General features: G+C 39.1%; 1 protein-coding gene across 1 annotated transcript; it reads right to left on the bottom strand.

The window, feature by feature from the left end:
- Nucleotides 1-1256: 1256 nt before the first annotated feature.
- Nucleotides 1257-11255, bottom strand: pigu (phosphatidylinositol glycan anchor biosynthesis, class U). The gene is made up of 12 exons (XM_082136468.1): nucleotides 11108-11255; nucleotides 10206-10270; nucleotides 10037-10096; nucleotides 9675-9737; nucleotides 9410-9519; nucleotides 9185-9285; nucleotides 8151-8248; nucleotides 7178-7332; nucleotides 6954-7097; nucleotides 6734-6858; nucleotides 4935-5077; nucleotides 1257-3440 (listed from the first exon to the last, which is right to left on the bottom strand). Exons 1-12 carry the CDS (start codon nucleotides 11235-11237, stop codon nucleotides 3327-3329), a joined length of 1308 nt encoding a protein of 435 aa, XP_081992594.1. The 5' UTR covers nucleotides 11238-11255; the 3' UTR covers nucleotides 1257-3326.
- Between the last annotated feature and the right edge of the window lie 12902 nt (nucleotides 11256-24157).

Genomic DNA, 24157 nt, shown 5'->3' with positions numbered 1-24157 from the left:
AAGAAACAGCATTGCAGGGTTGATCGATCTCCTGTGGAGGCCCTAACAGTTTTCTATTGTTTGTAGCCCATTTGTCTTCATGCATAAAGTTCTGTCTCACACACAGAACTCTGGGTTAAGATTGCTGAAGGGTGACGTGCTAACATCGCCGCTGAAGGACTGCTACACTACAAACCTTCAATAAATTCTTCTCTCCACAAGAACTCTGGTCAAGCTTACTTATTTTATGTATTGGAGAAATCGAATACATTAACGAGCCACCCAAACCACTGCTCGGCCAAATACAGCAAAATCTAACACATTAGATTAATTAAATGTAAGCAACAATTACAATCTTTACAGCTTAGATAGTTAATTAAAAACATACTATTATTCATTTATTAACTTTAAATGTTAAAAATGTATGATTGTAGAAATTAACATTAACCATAAAATGCTGTAAAAATTTCGCTCATGGATGGTAATAGTTCATGTTTTCTAAATGTGTTAGCTGTTAACACACACAACCTTGTTGTAAAGTTTCACCAGACTTTGATTCCATTGACAGGGAATGACAATTTAATAATGTAAAAAAAAAGCTATATCATTTACATATTAACTTAATTTGACACTTCTATAGCTGAAGATATATTATACATTCAAATGTAAATGATCTAAAAAATAAACATCTCAAGATAAATATGATGTAATATACAAAACAACCCGGTAGTTATATAATAATTCAATCCATTGGTAGGTCAAAGGACACCAAAACAAGCGAGAAAAAAAAAAGTAATTATGCGGAGTCATTCTGACTTTCAGGCAGGATTGATGTACAAAGTAATGAATGTAAAATAGTTTTGTATTTTGTGGCAAATGCAAACAAGCAGGTCTGTACAACTAATTTTGACAATCAGAAGCAGGTGGGGTGCGGTTGCTCAATTGCAATATATATATATATATATATATATATATATATATATATATAATGTATACCGTCATTTGTCAGCTAGACTCACAGCTCTCATTGACCTTTGCCAGCATTTAAAGGAATGCGTTTGCAAGAAGTCTTTTATTCAATTCATTCATCAAGTCATGATATCAGCAATTTGCTTGAACTGTGACAAACAATACCTGCTGACATGAGAGATTACACTTCTTGTTTCTCCATGAAATCCCATGACAGGCTGAATATAAATTGCACTTTTACCTTAATGAAAAGATTACAAAATCTCTTAACTCAAGAATCAACATGTACTTTAACAAAACAACACAACTGAGAAATAATCTTTATTGGCATTTTAATCACAACATAATTTACAAATCATTTAAAATCAGTGTCTTGACATCCTAAACGGCCCAAACTCCTTTCAGACCGAATGTGGAACCAGAGTAATGTGAAATGGAGTTCATGTAATGCGTAATACTTCAGTGTGTACATTTATGAACCGCTGGCAGGCATTCAAAATAAGAATCCTGAAAAAAACATAGTATTTAAAATTTCATTAACAACTTAATGAAGATTCCCTGCAGTTCCACCTCTGATGCAAGCAGGAGAAAAGCCCTTAATCGTGCCAACATTTTCACAGTTCCCAGTCCATTCAGTTGTTTCTAGTTTGGTACCAATAGCATATTTATGAAGTTATGTCTGCGTAACCTTGTTCATCCAAAGTAGAACAGGGGAGGAAAATCATCCAGAAGAACACAATAAATAACCCTCATGACGCTAGTCCAACTTAAACAAAGGTTACTATCTCTTTTTACCCACTCAAACTGGTCGGTGAAGGTCAGAAGCTTCAGTCAAAATGCTGTATTACACTAATAAATTTTTTTATTAAAAAACACGTAATCAGTGTTTCTGTCTTGAGTTCGAGTAACAATATCTAAATATCGACAAAATACAAAATAAGATATAAGATATAAAATATATAACACAAAGTGTAGTTCTTAAGTCAAGAAGAAGTCCTTAGGTTAACAAAAAAGTGAGGCTTAAAATATTTTTTAAAAGTATTTGCCAATATGGTAAGAAAAGTTAAATTAATTGAAAATTAAGCTTATTTTTACTCAAAATCAAGACAAAAATGATTACAAGTTATTCAATTAATTTCCTGTTAGTAACAGTTTAATATACAGTATGATATAAAATACTGATGACAATTTAGTGGTTTAAGGAAAATATGTTTGCGTTATACAGGAAGTATGTCATTTAAGGTCAAAAAAGGTACGATAAGGATGCGTGATAAGTCATTACATGTGTAAATAAAATGGCAAGCATTTGTTTGTAAACCTTTAGTATCTATATCTTTATGACATTAGAGATGACTTCCACACACTAGACTTTGGATCAGGTGACCTCATAATCAAAGCCACCTGGATGTCTACACCTTCCTACCTGGCCAAAGGGCGGATTATTAGAGAAGTCTGGAAACAATACAGGCAATGGAAAATCTTATCATTTAAGGACAACAAGGAAGGTCTAACCACAAGATGGCCGAGTCGTACAGGTGCGCAATCGTTCGATTCACGTGCCCTGGAGTAAGATCTAAAGCACAGATCTACAGTAAATCCAGACGGTCATTTCCTAATCCCAAGGAAATCATTAATTAGAACAATGAACACAATTCAAACCATCGCCAATTAAAAAAATAAATAAAATTGCAGTGCAGTTTAATCCCTCATTCTGTAATAACACAACTGTCGTACAAAAAAAGCATAAAATCAAGAAAAGAAAAGCAAGTCAAACCAAGAAAAGCATTCCCAAAGCATAACCACCTCTTCATGTTCTGCTAAAACGTCCACAAAGGCTCTGAGGGGTTTGTCATTTTCTGCAGTCAAAGTTTGTACCATCACTGCACATTCATGTTATACCCTCTGCTGACCATGACGTCAAACTGCACGTCCAACTAAACAACCTCACTGTTTAATAAAGAAAGCAAATCCTTTGAAACAAGACAGACAACAAGCAAAACAAAAGTTTTGTGAAAATAACCATTCTACTACCCACCTCTTTTTTCATTGCATCATTCAAGGGATCCGAATAAAGGAAAAGCAAAGTTCCTGTATCATTCACATACCTTCAGTCAGTCCCATTATCAAAAAAGTCTCTTACAAAACAGCTTTGGTCCAAGAGGGGGTGTCAACATCCAAACATAAGGTAAAACTCTCAGATGTGAGAAAGAAAGTAACAGGTTTTGAAAAAAGAAAGGAGAGAGAAATTGAAGTGAAAGTAAAAGACCTGGGAAAAAAAAAATCTGTAGTGTGAATGGAAAGTTAAATAAAAAAACAAGTAAAGATGTGGGAGTGTGAGGCAGTCGGTGAGATCTCTTAGTCCCGTGAATGAAAGAAGGTCACTTTAACACAAGAGTGGCTTCAGTGCCATCTTCCTTCTTCAGGTAAAGGCCGTGCGTCAGGTGATGTTCTCGACGCAGGTAGGCATAGAAATAATCTGACACCAGGAGGATCTGTGGTGGCATAAACACACATGACATTGGTTCATGTAGTCTGTAAACTTTACTGTGAATTTTCATAGAGCTCACTAAATGAACTTTCAGTTTCGTTATGAATTCAAACTATGACAAATATGTGTTGAAAAGGTCATTTATAGAGGAAACCACATGCTTTAAATTCCTAGATGTTGGGTGCACTTGCCTCATGTGTAATGCGTGCTGCCAGCAGTCCTGGTTAACCTAACACGGGACTGTTTAGCTGAAACTAATACAAGCTAATGAATTATGAAACCTCGTTGCTACAGCGATTTTTCCACTCACAATTTGTTAGTCAAGTAGCTTTAAACACTATCGTATCCAAAGTTTTCAATCATCAAATGCTAGGAGTGGATAGCTATATTTGCGGTTAACCTTTATTTGACTAGTTTTTTTTTGTTATGCATTTCAATAGGTCCTTCTTTCTGACATCTATCTTGCAACCTGACACCAGGTTTTGTGTACTACTTCCATGAGTACAGGAAAATATCTGGCATGACAGGCTTCTGCCATGGTCTAATTAGCATAGAAACTGACTCTCTTTTGAGAGCTATAAGAAGAAAATTTCCTTTTTTGTTACCTTAAAGTAGGGGTGTCCAATCCTGTTCCTGGAGATCTACCTTCAGCTCCAACCCTGATCAAACACAACTGAAGCAGCTCATTAAGATCTTCAGGAGCTCTTGATAATTACAGACATGTGTGTTTGATCAGTGTTAGATCTGAACTCTGCAGGGAGGAAGATTTTGAGGAACAGGATTGGTCACCCCTGATGTATGCCTACTACAGACTGTGTGATTTCGGCAATCCTATAAGATCATTACAAATCACATTGTACGACACGGATCTAATAAACTTGGATACGACATGTATGTAGTGTAGACTGTTTGATGATGACACCTATTGAATCTTAGACTACGACACAAGTTAGTATCGAAGAATAAAATTTCATCAGCATGTGCTACTGGTTAACAAATAGAGCAAGATGAATCATGCTTTGGCAATTGTGGTTTTTATGGGTGTTGAAAAAAAGAGGAGGAAGCGAAAGAGGAGAATATGGCTAGGGAAAAGAGGCCAACTTGGTACGCCAATTTTGCAAATGGAGCTTGAGGTAAGTAGTTTTAAGTTTTAGCGGCATGATCAATACGCCATTTCATGTTGCATTTTTCCTGGCTAGCCAGTAGACGTCGTTCATAGCAGCAAACACACTGTGAGATGATCATGCTACATTTTTGACACTGTCAGAAAATGATCACACACTATCTTTGGTCTCAAGACCGTGACAACGGCCATCTTTGAACACCTCTCTCTGTATGACGTACGACCAGCATTTAGGAGTCAAGACCACAGAAATCGCCACGATTGGTCAATCTTTTGTCTGGGAAAGCCCAAAATTCTACAATGTGTACTGGGCATTAAAGACTTGTTGATTAACATATCAATATTGTTTTTAGGTGTCAAGATGGGACCCTTTACCTGTCCAAAGTTGAAGAGCAACGTGATGGCGTAGTAGAAATTAGAGTTGGCACTGCCAGCGTATATCCACAGATGCCAGAGTACAGGAAAGAGCGCTGAGCACGCCAACAGCACACATGACACCAGAAAGATGTTTCTCAAAACTGAGATAAGGGAAAGAAAAAATATATTTTTTTAACAATTTCTACAATTTAATACATGCATCTGATTTCATTAAAAAGCTAGCTGGCAGATTTCAACTCACTCCACTTGCACAAAAACAATCTGTGAAGCTCAGCAGAATTTGAATAACTGTCATTCAAAGTTTGTCTGCCAATACAAGTCATGCACTCTTAAAAATAAAGTTTCTTTATTGGCATCAGTGGTTTTGTGAGGAAACTATAACATCCATGTAACCTTTCCATTACACAAACAGTTCTTTATAGATGGAAAAGGTTCTGTAGAATTTTTAAATGTTCTTCACATAAAAAAAAAAAAAACATGGTTAACATGGAAAAACATGGTTAGTTTAAGACTGAAATGTTCTTTAAATCACTGTGAAAACCCCCTTTTAGAACATTAATTCTAACATAAAAATGATCTATAATTATTATTTATTATTAATTATTATTATAATAAAAATAATCTACAAAATCGCTGCAAAATTCTTTGTAAAGGTGCTTTGGAAAAGTGCTAAATATATGACAGTATTATATATATACTCCACATTTTATTAATTCACAGAGAAAAACACACAAAAGAAATGACATTAAATAAAGTATACTTTTGCACAATCTACACTACTGTTCAAAAGTTTGAGGTCGGCAAGAAGTATCTTAAGCCTCGTTCAGACTGTCAGTCCAAATCCGATTTTTATCAAATCATATTTGTCAAGTGTAAACAGCAACAACAACAAAAATCACATGGAACGCAATTTTTACAAATCCGTTTTGAGCTACATACATATGTGGTTTGAAATCCTATTCAAGTCGCATTTCTGGAAATCCGTTTCAGTCTGACTGCTCTGATCGGATTTCGCGTGGTTTATGTTATTTTATTATATATTATGTTATTTGTTATACGTAAATATGTCCAATGTTGTAATAAGAAACATGCTGAAAGTTGCGGCAGAAATAAGGTAGTGTTGTTGCAAAGTGTCGGTCGAACAGAAAATTACAGGTTTTGAAACCGGCGGAGATGACGGCTCGGAATAAAGCTGGCTGCATATTGTCATGTTGTAAATAAGACAACATCTGTATTGCAAACCCGTTGCTGTTGTTGTTTTTGTTGTATGCCAACCAATGCAACACTATTGACATAGTTTGAAGATATTATGGAAAACAAAAAAGCGCGAAAGAGAAAGAACGAAAGGGACACAAATCAGATCTGAACAGTTGCGATACACAGCGTGGACAGTAAATCATTTTAATCAGATTCCAAATGGATAAACAAATAATCGGATTTGGACTGACAGTGTGAACATAGCCTTATGCTCACCAAGGCGGCATTTATTTGAACAAAATACAGTAAAAACGGTGATATTGTGAAATATTATTACAACTTACAAAAATGATTTTCTATTATATTTTATTTGAAAATATTCCCGACTAACTGATAACTCATATAATAATACAATTTTTGCAATCAAATGCTCTCTAGAATGAGTCCGATTAGCAATACCAAGAATCAAATGGTTTATGTCTATGATGTAATTGACGAGTGACCATTTATTGTTAAAAAAGGACAATGCCTTTTGATATGCCCAAATTTCCTGTTTCATTAGGAAACCTGTAAACATATTTAAATGAAAAGAGACTCACATCGGTAGAGGTGACTCCAGGCTGGCAAAAATGCCATGTAGAGGGCGACATCTCCCACGGTGGGGTACGACTTAAAGATGGAGATGATGGCAATCTGCATGAAGATGAGGAATACTGGATGCTCCCTGTTGGAATAAATGTTACCCATAAGCGTGCTCTACATGCTAAATGACTGCATTGCTGTATGTATAGCTCATGTTCAGCCATATGCAGGACCTACTTGAGTTTGACGGAAAGCGGGATGGTGTAAAAAAAGACATTGATCTGGAAGACGCAGATGAAAAAGAGACGGAAGTGCTCAAACATCTCTGCGAAGAAGTACCAGAAGAGTCCGATGTTTGGAGTGAGATCTGGAACAGAAAATCTGTGGAAAACACACAAACACATACTGTAGATATCTGAATAAGTATTTGGCTATAGTGTGATGTATGACTGCTGACTGACATGAATCCGTAGACAGAAGGGATGAAGTCCCAGGAGCCCAGGAGAAAGAAAGAGAGTCCAGTGATCACCACCAGACTGCCCACATATATGAACGCATACTGAAGAGTGAAGGACCAGAAACTACTCCTCCTCAGGTTCACTGGGATATACAACCTCTGAAAGGGAGACACACAGAGAGAGGTTTCATTTTGGTCATCAGTGACTACGTTTACATGCACCCTCAAATTGTGGCTATAAAAAAGATTTAGGCAATATTACGATTAAACTTTACCTCATGTAAACACAATACTTCAATCAAATTGATGCAATTAAGCTCATAATCGTAATAAAATATGTGGCGTTTGCCATTTGTAATCACAATAAATAGGCATGTAAACACTTTAAATCGCATCTATATCCACTCAGACCACTGTGCGCATGTGCTTGTGACGTACACGGATGATGTCATCATGCGCAGATTCGTAAACATAACAGTAATGAGAAACCAGACTTCATTCGCCCCAATGGAAAGCAAATTTACACTGTTTGAATCATTCCCTATGCCCTATATAGTGTACTATGTGCCATTCACCGACCATATAGAAAATAGTAAATGTGTGAACAAGTGACCGATTTCAGCCGCACCTTCAGCATCTATTTATAGTTTATAGTGGGGCGGGGCGCTTCAGAGTCCATAGGACATTTGATTGGACAGAAAATCTGATAAGAAGCTGAAGTGCAGAGTGATGTCATCAAATCATTGATCCATACTGACGTAAGTGAAAGATATGAGAAGTTTTGAATGCGTATATCTTCTATATCTGATTTTGTCATTGTTTTGGAGCACATACATAACAGTAAGGCTAACATATTCATACTAAAAACGTAAATTTTTATTTCATGGGGACTTCAAGGCCTTACTCTGATTACTGGAAATCCCATTATAGGTGCACATGTAAATGGTATCTGCACTAGTCTGAATTCTAACTCTCACCTGCAGGAGGAACAGAAGTGCAGGAGCAAACAGGGTCAGAGGATAGATGGATTGATATGTGGCCAAGGCCAACATTATCCCGCTCAACAAGGCACTACCTGAAAAAATAAAGACAACAACACAATATACTGTAAACCTGTCCATCTATATACATAATGCCATGATCTATAAATAGTAGTTACTTATGACCTGCTGTCCATTTCTTAATAATTACACAAATCAAAGACTGTTGAAGCTGAATGTGTTTCCGATTGATGTGTGCTGATCTCTGTCATTCCAGAATAAGACTGGTGATGCTTCATAACCATTACAACTTCTTTGCATATTTGCATATTACCCACTACCATTCAAAAGTTTGGGGCCGCTTAAATGTTTTAAAAAGAAAATCTCTTATGCTCATCCAGGATGGATTTATTTGATTAAAAATACAGTAAAAACAGTAATATTGTGAACTATTATTACAATTTAAAATAACTGATGGCAAAGCTGAATTTTCAGCATCATTATTTCAGTGTCACATGATCCTTCAGAAATCATAATAATATGCTGATTTGCTGCTCAAGAAACATTTCTTATTATTATTATAAATGTTGAAAACAGTTGTTTCAGGTTTCTTGATGAATAGAAATTTAAAAAGAAGAGCATGTGTTTCAAAATAAATTATTTTGTAACATTATAAAGGTCCAGATCTAGTAAACAGGGTTAGCGTGCGAGCACAATTCCAAAAAAGCGTGATGGGTGTGGAAAGTTCTGCGAATTATCTACAGAAGACACGCAAATTAAAAAACAAAGACGCAGCCGGATCATTTGGAGACATGTTTTTTTTGGGTGGCATTCGATCCTTGCTAAATAAAAGTATTAATTTCTTTCAAAAAAAAAATCGTATTGACCCCTGACTTTTGAACAATAGTGTACGCACATGCAAACAATGCTTGTATAGTGGCTCAGTGGCTCTATGATATCAAGACGCAATGTCAAGACAAAGTCACAATACTCTGGAAGTTTCGATTTTAAGACGTTTGTATTTCACTCACCTTTTAATGTACAGAGAATGAAGAGCGCAATAATGGCATTGTTCAGCCCACAAGTCGACTTTGCCACACAAGACAGGATGGTGAAGGGGTTCAACAGATAACTGGAAGACAATCAGTCAAATGAAAATGCATGCCTTAGTTTTCTGGCTGAAAACATATTGTTGCTTTATTTTAAATGAAAAAAGTAATAGCATAGTCTTGATTTAAAGCTTGATCAGAACTTACAACATGGCAACTTTGAGAGGGATGTAGAACATCTCCTTAGGAGATCGGAGGAGCTCCAAACAGTCGACGGGATACCGGTCCGATTCCAAGGCATATTTCTGTTTTCTAAACTATAAAATACACCAAGATGAAAGATATTTTAATCTATCAAAAAAACAAAAAAAAAAACAACGTAATAATAAAAAATGAATAATAACAACTAATAAAAAATAAATTAATAGGCTCTAACTTATGAAACATACACAAATATCAAGCTATAACTTACCACATTCTTGTTATAAATCTGGATCGACAGATAAAGAGCCACTGCTGTGATTCCATCTGCTATCTGGTGACATAATGTTATTTGAGTAAGTTTACATGTGTGAAGTTTGCACAAAAACACAAACACAGTAGTTCTATCATTCAAACACACTTTCTGCATATTCAACATCTTGTTATGAGTTATGACATCTTTTTACTCCAAACCGCTTTTTGTTTGAAATGTACAACCAACTGGAAAATATCATTGAAAATTGCATAGTAAATCACATCTGGGATTGTCGCTACCACTTGCCTTTTTAGCACGGTCCAATGATGTAAGAAAACAGGAATGACAAACAACAAGAATAAGGACTTAGTACTTACCATAAAAACAAGCTCTGCATAGTCGACCACAAAATGAAAGAGGTATATGATAAGGGGTGTCTGGAAGAAATAATAACAAAAAAAAGCTGACATCTGACAATAGAATTGAAAATTTAAAGAAAATAGATCAAACATATAGATACTGATGTGTAATTCAAATAGAACTTACTTCATGAAACACATCTCCTGAGTAAGGCGAGACCCCAAGATCCAACAAGGCAAGACCCTCCACAACTGTTTAATCCACAAATCATATTTTGCATTAAAAAACTATAACAAAGAATTTGAAGACCATTGCATGACCCTTTAAAAATATATTTTACAATGACAGCACTGTCCTACAGTGTGACATGGCATAGCCTACTCCATCTAATACTATTTTACACAACAATTCTGGTATAATTATTATACATACATATTATATTATACAAGAACAGCATTATAATAATTAGAATATTTATACACCACAGAACTACCTAAATGAAAAATTGTCTTATATAATTTTTTTTACAAATAACCTTAATGTGGATGAAATAAATAAAACAATTAGATTACATTTAGATTCAAATGTACATTTATTTAAATTCTATGTATTTATAATTATAATAATAAATCAATAAATCACATGCAGGGAAGTGAAATGACTAATACTACTGTCAGGTGTAAATCACATCACTTCAATGTGGACTCCAGGTAATCAATATTTTCCACAGTTTATATATAACATGGATGATGGTCACATGCTAAATCAAACTGAATAAAGCAATTTGCAAAAAGCAATCAATGCAATGCAGAACATACAGTAAGTACAACTAGATATTAAGGTGGGTGCCACAACTAGCTGGAGTCCAAAATTGCATATTCCATTGATGCTGAACACTTGAGATGAGATATTACAGTAAACAATAACGTTATTAACAATAATTAACTTAAAAATACAGTATGGAAACGTGATGTGCAGTCAAAATCTTCAAAGCATGTCTTCATTTGACAGCTCAGCAATGAGGCTGCTATGCAAGAACAAATCATCAGTAATACAGCCTCCCCATACAGAAATATACACGAACAAACCTCGTTTCCACGCATTCAAAGGCGACACCACCTCGACCCTTTCTGAAATTAATTCTGCCAAACTGGATCGGAATAAAACGGCTCTTATTGTCACAGCCACTATCAGCAGGAATGTTAAAGGAGCCGCCATTTTTGTCGCGAGGAAGAAGCTATCAGTGCGATGCACTCTGGGAAACGTAGTTCACCACCACTTTCCTGTTTAAAGATTCATAAGGAAGAAAATGGAAGCTTCGTTAGTAGGACGGACCTGTAATGGAATTTATTAAAATTTGTTCAATGATCATGGATCTAAGTTACAACTCTTTCCTGGAGTAAAATTTTCAGATTTCCATGATAGCTTTTGTGCACTCATTTAACACAGCACAACACAGTAAATAGAGTAGGCCTAAATCATGACGGTGTCCTACTTCAACCCATAGGGCCCTATTTTAACGATCTAAGCGCATGGTCTAAAGCGCACGGCGCAAGTACACTTAGGGCGTGTCCAAATCCACTTTTGCTAGTTTAAGGATGGGAAAAATTATCTAAAGCGCCAGGCATGGTCTAAAAGGGTTGTCTCTATTCTCATAATGAGTAATGGGTGTGTTTTGGGATTTACGTGCGTTAAACCAATAAGAGTCTCATCTCCCATTCGCTTTAAATGCCAGTTGCGCTCGCGCCATGGCGGATTCGCTATTTACATGACGGAATTTGACAGTGGAAAGACCGAAGCCGTCTGCGCGAGGTAAAAGTGCGCAAGCAGACGATCTACGGGACAAGCCAGATTCCACCATATCTTTATGTACACAATAATAATCTTTTACATTGTAATCCTTTTATTTTAAATATTTGGCATGTTTGTGTGCTGATGTGTGTTTAATAAGCAGAGTGTATGCGCATTGTGGACCCGCCACATAAAAAAATATTGCGCCATTGACTTTAGACCAGGTTTCATTGGTCAATGGCACAGTCTATTTCTGTTGCCTCAAAATAGCAACGTGCCAACAAAGTCGCCAGAACACACCTCGTTTTCAGACCAGCACGCCCATGGGCGCACAAATGGGCACAAATGCATTTGCTATTTAAACAGCGTGGCGCAGGACATGAAAATGATAACTGCGTCGGACTGAAACTAGCAAAAAACACTTGCGTCGCGCTTGCCGCTGCATTGCGCTGGGTGTAAGATAGGGCCCATAATGTTATTCACTGGTCTGAAAGATTTATTTATTATCTGTACATTTGCAAAGGGCGACCATTGTCCAAACAACATACAAATGTTAAGACTTTATGAATTGACTTTGACTATAGCCTACATAAAAAGCGTTCCATTAATTCTAGACATACATATAGTATATACTAGGCTACTATATGACTCATCTAAAATAATACTTTTTCATTATGAAATTAGCATGTTACATTTTCATATTTTCTCCTTCATTGTAATACATCTGACAATAATTTAATCCAGCTGCTCAACAAACCATGTAACATTTGGTAAACATTTTAAACTGGTATAATTTTTGGTTTGTAGTAAAATATCTAAATGACTGGTTTGGATATTGCACGGCTACTAGGCTACGTTAACATGAGGCTTCAAAATACTGCCGATGCCACTGTTTTAAACGGTATTGTCAATACGGTGCCGTAAGGTGTATCTGCTGCAGTTACACTATTTAAAACGTTCATTTGTTGTTTATTGGTAACCAGACAGGTGGTAGCCATTGACTTCCATAGTATTTTTTCCTACTATGGAAGTCAACGGCTACCATCAACTGTCTGGCTACCAATCTTTAAAATATCTTCTTTTGTGTTCAGCAGAAGTAAGAAACTCATACAGGTTTGGAACAAATTGAAAGTGAGTAAGTAATGACAAAATTGTAATTTTTGGGTGAACTATCCCTATAAGAACATTGTATAAAAATGTGGTGCAGGATTTCTAACCGACCACAAGATGGCAGTGGATGAACACTCAATAGCTCCTGTTCATAAACCAACAAGGGCTTTCGATGGTAAATGAGTCTCTTGTATTGCCAAAGAACATGCCCGGACTACCCATAAGCTTGTAAAACATTTTTTTTATTTTTATATTCAATCCAGCTTTTATGTCCCATTATGGTCTTACTGAACCTACCAAGGCTATGCTGACCCAGAAAGAGTCCCATTACACAGGCCAAGAAACATTTATGGTTATGGATACATTGTCAGATTATAGAGAACCCATGTCAATAAGCTATAATGACACATCAGCCAGTGAAGGCTAAATTGAGCTGATGGGAAGATGACTAGAGCGTGTGTCAGATGATTACTGAGTGTGTGTGTCATAAACCAGAGAATCAGGTAATTTAAAGATGTGACTATGAGCTTGATGCGCACAGGATTGTGGGGGTCTCAGCGGGGGAAGCGGCAAAGTTCAAGGTCAAGAAAGATGATGTTGGTCTGGGGATGTAATGAAATCGGGAGGAGAGCGCATTAAATCTTTCCCCCCAGACACACTACAGTCTGCCCCTGTTTCTCACTCTGGGCAAGGCTGGAACGGGCCGGTGAGTGGATAAAGATTATCAAGCAACCGTGTTGACTGACACTGGCTCGCCCTTCTGAAGAGTGGCCAAAGCACCAGGCCAGGTAACAGCATGTGGAGAGAAGCTGAGCAGTGAGTCAGTGAGATGTGGATTGAGGATTAGAAAACAGAAAGTTCGGGATGAGAAGAGTGACCTTAGAAAGAGAAAGAAATAAGAAAGTGTGACTGAAATACATTTTTAATATTGCATGCTGAGCTACGTGTTCTGTTGAGATTCCCAGAGACCCAAATTAATCTATATTTCTCTTTCAAATATTTTAATATGCTCCTCTGAACTAATCAAAACTCAGCAGATAGATATCATTGAAGCTTTATTCCCCTTTTGATCATAAGCATGCATCTTTTCATTTTTTTTTTTATCAAGAATAGTAATATTACCTAATATTGTTTCTGATTGTGCTCAAGAGGACCCTGAAACACATTGTACAAAAAAAAGTGTTAAGCCTTTTAAAATGTTTAAATTGATTAATAGTAAAATTCCATCAAATTGAATTGAATGATCCTTTTAATTGAATAATTGAACAATCCTTATTCAATTAAAACATGTAAGGATTATTCAATTTCATTTTTATGGAATTTTACTATGTATATTAGTGTATATTAATAATAAAATATAACATATTTTGTTGAGTTTATAAACAGGTAAATTAATTAGCAGTTATTCATGTTTTAACAAATGATATTGGTTTATTGTTAAACAATAGCCAAATACATTGTAAAAAGGAATTGCTGAGAAAACATAATAATTCAACTCAACTTGATGCATTCAATTAGGTTCCCTGAGAACAGGGAACTCGCACTGCATCGATGACACTATTGGGGAATGCCCCCAACTGATGTCTGAAAAGCTATCCAATCACGGCAATCGATATTGACCGGCGACAGCCTATGGGCGCCTAGAGAACATGTCATCCTCTTTTTGTCTTCAGGTACTGTTTTGTCTGATTTGCAATCACCTGAAAAAGGTAAGAACAATTATGGAACAAGTGAAATAAGCATTTCAAGAAGTGTGTGGATCCGTGTCTCAGGTTTCTGACACCAGATTACACACACAACTTGTGCGTTTACTGTTTGGGCTCAGAGCACGCACTATCAGCTCTTGAGGGATCTGATTGTGCAGAATGTGAGAGTTTTCCTCTAAGAAATCTCTGCTCTCGTCTGGCCCTCTTCTCGAGGGAAGAGGGACAGACATCTATGCCAGGAGATTCAGGTCCCGCTCGCGCTGAGGCATAGCAGAGACTAGAATCGTGGGGTTTCAGAGGGAGCTCGCCGAGGAGTTTCAGAGAGTTGTTTATCTCTCATGTCCTTCGGAGGCTCGTGAGTTTGAGCTGCCGGATGAGGATGTGTGTCACTAACATCCCCTGATCTGACAGCGAGTGCTCTGCTGGCAGCCCAAGAAAGCAGGAAATGGCTGACGAGGGTGAAGAGGATTTACAACCCGAATCCTCACAGCCACCCTGCCCCGCGTATGATGAGTTGTAAGTGTTATGGAACGTGCTCACCGTGGCTTTGCTGCTGCTGAATGCGCAGGGGAAGAGACCGCTTGTGGCAGACTTTACGAACCGTTTCTTTCCAGCCATAATGCTCCAGCTCCCGTGAGCCTTCCATTCCTGCATGAGATTGAAAAAGCATGGAAGAACCCGTGTCCATTGGCATCAGCAAGCAAACTACGCTGATGTTAGGGGATGCGTGAACACGGGTACGTGTCGGAGCTTCAATTGACGAGAGGTTCGCGAAACTATCTCGCGGTTGGATAGGCAACGACACTAAGTGCTCTGGCCCTGCCTTTTAAACAAACATTGTGCTTAAAAGGCAGGGCATACGCGATGGCTGGTGAGGCCTTGCACACAATGGCTGTGTTGCAAACATATCACGCTGATCTGCTGAAAGATTTGGACCAAGGTCAGGGTCTTTCCCCTCACGCAGTGAAAACAAGCTGCGCCTCACTACAGATTAGCTCTCCTGGCCACCATACATTCAGCCGCCGCGATCGGAAAAACTCGATGGCGGCGATGGTGGCCAGGGAGAGGCATCTGTGGTTGAACTTGGATGACATTGGGGAGAAAGAAAGCTTTCTTCTCGATGCACCAGTGTCGCCTTCTGAACTTTTCAGCACCTCTGTTGAGATGGTGACTGGAAAGTTCAGAGAGGCGAAGGCGTGCTCGGCTGCATTAAATCCTGCATAACACTGCGGTCTGAATCTGCACACTTCCTACACCAGGCACTTCTTGCATCAGCCCTGAGGCAGGACCTGTGATGAGTGATTCCTTCAATTTGGAACCCTTCTGTAGGTCTGGCGTCAGGTTTGGTTGTAAGTGCGCTCTTTCAAGCTTTTTATGGTGATAGGCCTCCATTTTGTGAATGTCGTTTAGGCCATTGCTCTACGGGCAGCAGGTTGAGCTCTGTAGGTCTCCTCCCTTTACAAGAGTTTTTTAGTAAGGTTGAACAGTAGACCTCGGTTCTCTATTAGAAAGTATTAAGGGGTGTGTTAGGTAGGGTTTTTATAGGAGTAGAAATAGGGCCCTGAAGTTCCCATATATAGGTAGGCTATGCATACCCTTCCCATAGGCCTCCTCTGATTAGAGTCGTTAGGCTTATATAGTGTGTAGTGCCAATTTGTGGTAGTGAACAGGTTGGCCGTATTATACGGAACATTTCTAGTCAGGCCACCGTTCATCCGAGCATCAAACAGACATTTCATCGTGAGATGGCTTCCTCCCTAGCAGGAGTTTTTCTACTGAGGCCACCGCTCTGTCAAGCTCCAGATATATTACTACAGAATCAAGCGTTGGCCCTCGTCAGGCCATCTTGATAGCCACCTTACACTAGAGCAGTAGTTCTCCTCTCCCTTTTGAAAGTCGTTTTGAAATTATAGCTCTGAACTTCAGAAATATTTGTTTGGCTTAGGCTGAGTATCTAGGATTTTTGGTGGCGGTCTACTAAGCATTCTCGCCTCGAGCCTCTCAGTATCTGAGTGTAGTTTCCTTAGACCATCAGGAGATTTTATTCCTGTAAATCTAGTTTTTCCTTGTACTAGCCTCCTCTTACTCAAGAGTCATCTGGCCAAGGCCCGCCTTTTGCATTAGGTGTAAATGCTAGTGGTGTAACAGGGTAGATAGCAGCATGGGTAGCAGGCTACCTTCAAAAAGCCTCCCATGCAGATATCTATGGGCGTTGTCAGGTCTTTCTCTCTAGAGAGTAGGAAGCAGTGTGCTCAGGCCTCCGCCCTTTACAGCTTTGAGTGTGGTAGCTGGCAGCACGGCCTTAAGTTTAAAAGGATTTTTCTTCTGAGCCCCTTGAATATAAAAATTCAAGTCATCAGGGCAAATGTCGTTGGCCACTTACTGAGGCCTCCATTCCCTTGGGGAAGTTTAGTAGAGAATATAATATCTGTCATGTACATTTACAAGATAATAGGCCTCAACCCTGACACATCCCCTCAGGGTCATGGCTGATATTGCTCCCCTTGTTAGGGTCGTTAATTAGAGTACTTTGTTACCCATAGCTCGTATGTTATCCCCCTTCACCACCCATGCTCAGGTAGAGACAGATTAGTGACTCCCTCCCACTTGGGATGGTTGAGTATGCTCCCTTAAGCCCTCATTATGCTTCTGCGTCAACTCCACGGCGTAGCTACGCCGTCACTCCAACGGCGTCGTGACCGTTTTATGGTTCTGCGTCGGGTTGCGTTGCATCGCGGTGCATTTCACCGCCAGAACGCTAGGGGGGTGGTGTGGTTCGCGAATCTCTTTCCTAGTTTGTTTTGGTTCCATGCGCCGGTTCCGCTTTTTCATTTCCGACAATGGCGAGCGAAAGAGAGAGAGTGTTGTTGCAGCTGGAGCTAATCAACAAATGATTTTATTGCAAATGTTTAATCGTAGAAGAAAAAGACGTCAGCGAAGGTGGTCTGTACGACCAGTGCACGAAGACAGGGGAAGGATTGGCGAATTTGTTACGGTTGTTCGACCGCTGAGGGACTTGGACGAAGAAATGCACTTTAAGTATTTTCGGATGTCGAAAGGTCGATTTGACGATCTTGTTCATCGTTTAAAGCCGTTAATACAGCATCAGACTACACACAGTATGCCTATTGACCTCGCTCAGAGACTGGCAGTGACTTTAAAGATTTTATCTTCGGGTGCAAAGATCACCGGGTTGGGCTACAAAATGGGTTCGACCACGGTGCCATGGCAGGATAATGTAGTGTCCCGTGGCAGACTTGGTTAATTACTTGATATCCATGATGTACCCGTGAACATTGTATTGTAAATAAACAACAAACTTTTTTTCAAAACAAACATTGATTTGATTGATTGAAGTTTATTTCTAGCAACAACAAAAAAAGAAAAGAATATATATAAATATATACATATACACTACCGGTCAAAAGTTTTAGATCGGTAAGATTTTTTTATGTTTTTAAAAGAAGTCTCTTCTGCTCACCAAGGCTGTGTTTAGTATATAAAAAACAATAAAACAAAACATATTTTATGACAATTTAAAATGACTGTTTTCTATTTTAATATATTTTACTCCGGAAATGATGTATAATCTGACCAATCACAGCCCCTGCGGTCTGCGTCACCGCGACGCGTAGTTACAATTTTTTGGAGGTGCACGTCAAGCTACGGCGGAGGGGTCGCGTCGAGGTTCGCGTCGACGCAGAGGGGTCCGCGGGGGTACGCCGTCGATTCGACGCAGAAGCATAAAACAGGCTTTAGAGCCAAAGCACTGCCCAGGCTGACGCCCGTGACTTTTGAAGCTGTAGGCCTTACAGTAGGCCTCCTCGATACTCCGGTAGCGTAAGATTGTACTCTCCTTGCTTTGAAGGATTGATTCCTTCTGCTGAGTACACTGCCTGTTGACAATGTTAAATAAGTATAACCAGGTCCACAGAAATGTCTGTGAGAGCACCTAGGCTTCTGATGGCTCTGCATGCATCCTTCCTACCAAGTAGTTAGGCCTTAACAGGCCTCCTAGAAGGCGGCTCCCCTACGAGTTGGATGCTTAGCATTGCAAAGGCATTAAATATCATGTTGCAGGCCCCATGGAACCTCCCTGATTTTAGCCCAGAGCCTGGTCAGTACTTATCAGATTGAGCATAGTGTTCCAGAATCTATCTGAGGATCGCTCTGTTTGAATACTTAACTCCCTAAGTCTGGTTGGAAGGTCGAAGGACTCTTATGAGGCCTCCCTGTTAGATTAGCCCAAGAGCTGGAGGTGCTTCCCTTATAAGAGCCCCTTTAGAGTGGCCAGCCTCCACAGGGCTGAAGCACTGTGTAGATCCAGGACCAAGTAGAGTTACTCCCCTCGTTTGCAAGGGTTACAAGCGCTATGCTGAGTTCTACTCTCCAGGATGCCCATTTCTATGATCCGGTTTGTGAGTGAACTACTGCAGTAAATTGCAGTTTTTCCCTATTGGATTTTGTGAGAGACTCTGTTTAGGAAACAGACAGGTTGTTGGCAATGCTAGGTCAGTAAATTTTACCAGGTCAGCATCCCTGGTGGTATGTGGGGTTGACTTTATGTTCCCCTCAGAAAGTGACTGGACGGTACTCCTTTCGGACCCCCTGGCCATATTCCCTTAAACGAACCCCTTCCATGGAAGCTGTTGGTTCCAATCCTTTGAGTGGCCTTGAAAGGCTTTCCGTTGTTCAGAGGCCACTTTGAGGCTTATAGTTTGGGCAGTGACCGTAGGGAATAATGTCACTGACAGCCTGTATGTGACCCGAAGGGGGAGTTCTTGGCATTTCAGGTTGAAACTGCCAGTTCTGACGTTTTGTCATGAGCCATGATTGGCATGCACTCCCCTCAGCATGGTGGGATTGTACACCGTTCCCCAATAGCGTTATCAACGCAGTGCGAGTTCCCTTTCGAAAGGGAACGTCTAGGTTACAACTGTAACCTCTGTTCCCTGAGAACAGGGAATGAGACACTGTGTCGTTAGCTATGCCTTGGGGATGCCTGCTGAACAGTCCCTTCAGACGAAAGTGGATGACATGTTCTCTAGGCGCCCCTTTTATACTTCCGGGTCGCACGTCATAGGCTTGTCACCGGTCAATATCGATTGCCGTGACTGGATAGCTTTTCAAACACCGGTTCAAGTGGAGGGCGTTCCCCAATAGCATCATCGACGCAGTGTCTCGTTCCCTGTTCTCAGGGAACAGAGGTTACAGTCATAACCTAGACCTTTTCTCAACTATTCTCGCAACTGTTTACTGTTCTGAATAAAATCCTGACAGCAGTATCTGCAATAATAATTTATCCTCCACATCCAGGTCAAACAGCCTCTGCAAAAGTGGATGTCGACTGCAAACTCACATTCAAGTCAGACTCTATTCAGGTGTAAAACGCCCACGTTTCATGATGTTCATGGACGTTCCATCCAGATCCCAGTGAGTGAAATCAAAATTTTTTCCCCTTTCACATTGTGGAAATCAAATGGGTTGTGAATTGATTTCTTGAAGACTTCTTATACATACAATTTATTATTTACTGGGTTAAATGCAAGTTTACATTTTTTCCCTGTGGTCTTATCATTAAGTTACTGACAGCTGCCATCAACATTATCAACCAACTCAAGTTGACCCAAACTTTAGAATGTTTGCTGCAACTTTGAAAGGATTCTTTGAAATGATGAAAAGTATTACAACAGAGGCAGAAGTCAGACAGCCTGTGCTCACCTTTTAAACCCCTGCCTATGATGTTTTCTCCATTCTCTTGCTTTTAATTCAACAGGAGTCTCTTCTGTTTGACTGAGGATAATTCCGTCCTGCCTGAAACTCAATGCATGTCTTTCTCTCTCAGAATCTCAATGTTCTGCCTAGTTCGTGAAGATCAGCAAATAAAAACTTGGCATAGGATGTGCTCTCATAAATCAAGGTGACAAGTATTTACACTCAGTCAGAGATATCCTGGTTGACTTTGAACATGGGATTTTTATTGACAGAATGAATAATATCCAGAAGAACAAGGTAATAATGCCACAATCAATGTAAAAATTTAGAACACACCTTAGTGTCTCAGAATAAATTTAAATGAATATTTATTCAATTCTTTTTTTTTTTTGCTTGAGTTAGGCGAAAACATGACAACAAAATTATTTTAAATGTAATCCTGTTTCGCAGGCATGTATAAACATACAAACCGTTCACCTGCCCAGAGGCCTCCACTGATCCGAGAGCCCCGAACTGTCACAGATATTGTGTATATACAGTAAATGCATTGTTTTTATAGTGTAGGTGAAAATTATGCTAATAAGAATTCATTTCGAAATCAGGTTTTGTGACAAGAAGTAGTTAGTTATATCGTTTTGCATGGAGGGGGAATGGAGTGCAGATAATGATCAACAGAAAAGTGTTTTAAGGTAGCTGCACAGATATATTTTATTATTACACTTTTGCCCAAGGCGATGCAGGTAATCATAATGCTGTAGGAAAAGGCCCCTTTAATATGAGACGTGTGTCAACAACAACAGTCCACCAGGACATCTATCTCCAACTCTGATCTCTAATATTACAGGGATAACCAGGGATTTGGTGACCCAGTGTTACAGACAATGCCAATAGTGATGAGGTGAGAAGAATTCTGATGTACGCTACAGTTCAAGAATGATTTTTTTTATTCAGCATCAAAAGTGACAGTAGAGACTTTTATAAAGTTTATATTTACAATAAATGCTGTTCTTTTGAACGTTCTATTCATCAAAGAATCACGTTTTTCACAAACATATGAAGCAGCACAACTGTTTTCAACATTGATAATAATAAGAAATGTTTCTCGAGCAGCAAAGATCGATGCTCAGGTAGAGACAGATTAGTGACTCCCTCCCACTTGGGATGGTTGAGTATGCTCCCTTAGAGCCAAAGCACTGCCTTTGATTTTTAATGATTTCTGAAGGATCATGTGACACTGAATATTGTGAAATATTAAAATTTTAAACAGCAGGTTTTCTATTTTTATATATTTAATTTTATTCCTGTGATGCAAAGTTTTTATTCTTAGGAATCCGTTTTTATTCCTGTGATACATACTGTATATAGCATATGCATGTGTGTGTGTGTGTGTGTGTGTGTGTGTGTGTGTGTGTGTGTGTGTGTGTGTGTATGTATAGCATATTTATACAGACCATGCCTCTGCCGTATTTTTGTAAAGGGAAATAAAGGTCTAAATAAATCAAAATGATTGTTCCTGTAAACATTTTTACAGAATCTTAAACTGAATGATAGACCTATATAATGCGTTGACATTATAGTTCTGTAAAGCACATTTGTGTGAACACGGGAGAGTGCGGTGCAGATGAAGGGCTTTGTGAAGTGTTTGAGCACTGGCATGAGTTCCAGTTACATGATTACCTGGAAAACATTATGACATTTCCAGCAAATGATCACAGGCTGAATTAGGAAGAGCCTACTTACATATTACTTGTACTTTTACTGCCATATGGAAGTAACAGAGTAGTACTGCACTGTGAGATGTTTTAGGGAACAAACATTTCAGCTGTATTCTGGAATGGGACAGTACTAGCATTGGCCTATTGGCCAGTGCACTAACTATTGAACTAGCTAAAATGTTACTTGATGTAAGAATGGTTTATTCGGTTGCATTTAATTTTACAGTACGTGTACTTACCTAAGAAAGTACTGGTTAATATAAGATAAATACATGGGTTACAGTTAGGTTTAGGGGTAGATTTAGAGTTAGTACCTTATTACCCAGTTATTGTACTTACTATAATAAGTACATATGTACATGGGGAACATGACTGTAAAGTAAAGTGCTGCATGAATAACATGCATTCATTGAATATTGGCATCTTTTATCATCATATTGCAATACTTCATTCACGGCCATGTGCACAGTGATTTTATCTAGGATTGTCGCACCTCTTACCCATGGTAAAATCATTGTAACACACTGCCTCAATTGGCTGATTGCTTTAATCTAATAACCCGAAGGCACTACGGCTGCCTCAGTCGGTCTATTCACAGGTAGTTTTCTGAAGGCATCGTGGCAGGACAGCACGGTTAATGTCTCCTGTTCATTTTTCTTCGTAATAGAACTGTCAGTGGGAGACATGTGGCAAAAAGGACGCGCTCTGGCTCAATAGAAACAGAGTTTCCGCACGGCATGTGGAAAAAACGAGACACCCGCTGGTTGGGGGGGAAATGAAATTCACACCGCCTGCCAAGAACCGAGGCGATTCATCACCTCTAAACTGTTCTGCCGTGGCTGGTGTGGAATAATTCACCGTTGGGCGACAGGTCAGGCCACAACGGGAGCAATCGCACCTGCCCTCTGCTCCTGATGTGCGTCGAACGCCCGAGAGACACACCGCCATGCGTGCCCTAATTGGAGCGATGGTAGCTATTAACCCTATTAGCACTAAAGACCCATGACCCCTCTGATGGAGGAATTAGAGCCTCAAAATGGGACTGATAACCTTTTGAACTAGTTTATTTACACTGCTAAACCTCACAATAAATATAAATAATTAAATCATAATTAGGAATTTTACATGCTTAGCCAACCAAAATATACCATTATAATCTAAATGCGTGGTTATGAGTGAGAAACTTTATCATTTATAATTTACTTTAGGCTACAATTGATAAACTGTAAATTGATAAAAAATATTGCACTTTATTCCTGTTGGTTTTGTATTTATATCAAAAGATGGTAAAAAACAACAAACAAAAAAAACCCAGCAACAACAATGTTTTTGTTCTTCGATCGAGAGTGCTTTTACCATAGACAGTATAAGAAATGGACATAGCGAGTCAAGTCAATTAGAAGCACTCACTTCCTGATGGTCGAGCGTACTGCGCAGACTCAAACTGAGCTTGAGGACGTAGATGTCACGTGAGCAACCCATCTGTCTTCTAGTAGCTGTGCCAAGAGAAATCTGAATCATTCCCTTCCGAAACTTGCAGAGACGGAGAGTGTGAGTAGGAGGTGTCCATAAGCTAGGAGCAGGAGCAACTTTTGCTAAGTATTCTGATTAATTATTTTGTCATTTTGCCTCCACGTCCCCCCGATTGACCGCGAGCTTCTCCTCCCGTCCATACGGTAATCTCTCTACTGTGCGACAGAGAGTCGCGTGGTTATGACGCAATCGTTAGCCTATTTTTACAAAAACTGCTTCTACGGGGCCATAACGTAAGATACAAGGTAATGGAGCCTTTTACACATTTTCGTGTTTCTTTAGAAATAAATAATGGACAAATGGAGTCTTTAAACGCCTCAGATGTAAAGTTATTCGCTGTCAAAGTGACGCCAAAATGAATGGGAGTCAATGGAATGCTAACAGCAGGTGGGGGTCCACTAATCAATGGCGGCGCCCGGGGAAGCTTCAGTGTTTTCTGAAACATTTCCCCCCTGGCTTTTACGTGCACGCCATGTGGAGCCAGTGCGCGCTGCCGGAAGTGACGCGACGACACCACTTATTTCGCGATACATTTCGCTTGTGGGAACGCGTCAAGACTTTTTTTGAG

Source organism: Leuciscus leuciscus (assembly GCF_965113295.1).
Source record: "Leuciscus leuciscus genome assembly, chromosome: 14".
NCBI lineage: Eukaryota > Metazoa > Chordata > Actinopteri > Cypriniformes > Leuciscidae > Leuciscus > Leuciscus leuciscus.
The sequence above is the reverse complement of the archived record's forward strand: the minus strand, read 5'-3'. Positions and strand labels throughout refer to the sequence as shown.

Coding starts and splice junctions, on each gene's coding strand:
- pigu (XM_082136468.1), bottom strand. CDS start 11,237: ATGGCGGCTCCTTTAACATTCCTGCTGATAGTGGCTGTGACAATAAGA. Junction 9,520..9,674: donor AGATTTATAACAAGAATGTG/GTAAGTTATAGC, acceptor TGTATTTTATAG/TTTAGAAAACAGAAATATGC. Junction 3,441..4,934: donor TGCTCTTCAACTTTGGACAG/GTAAAGGGTCCC, acceptor ATGCCACCACAG/ATCCTCCTGGTGTCAGATTA.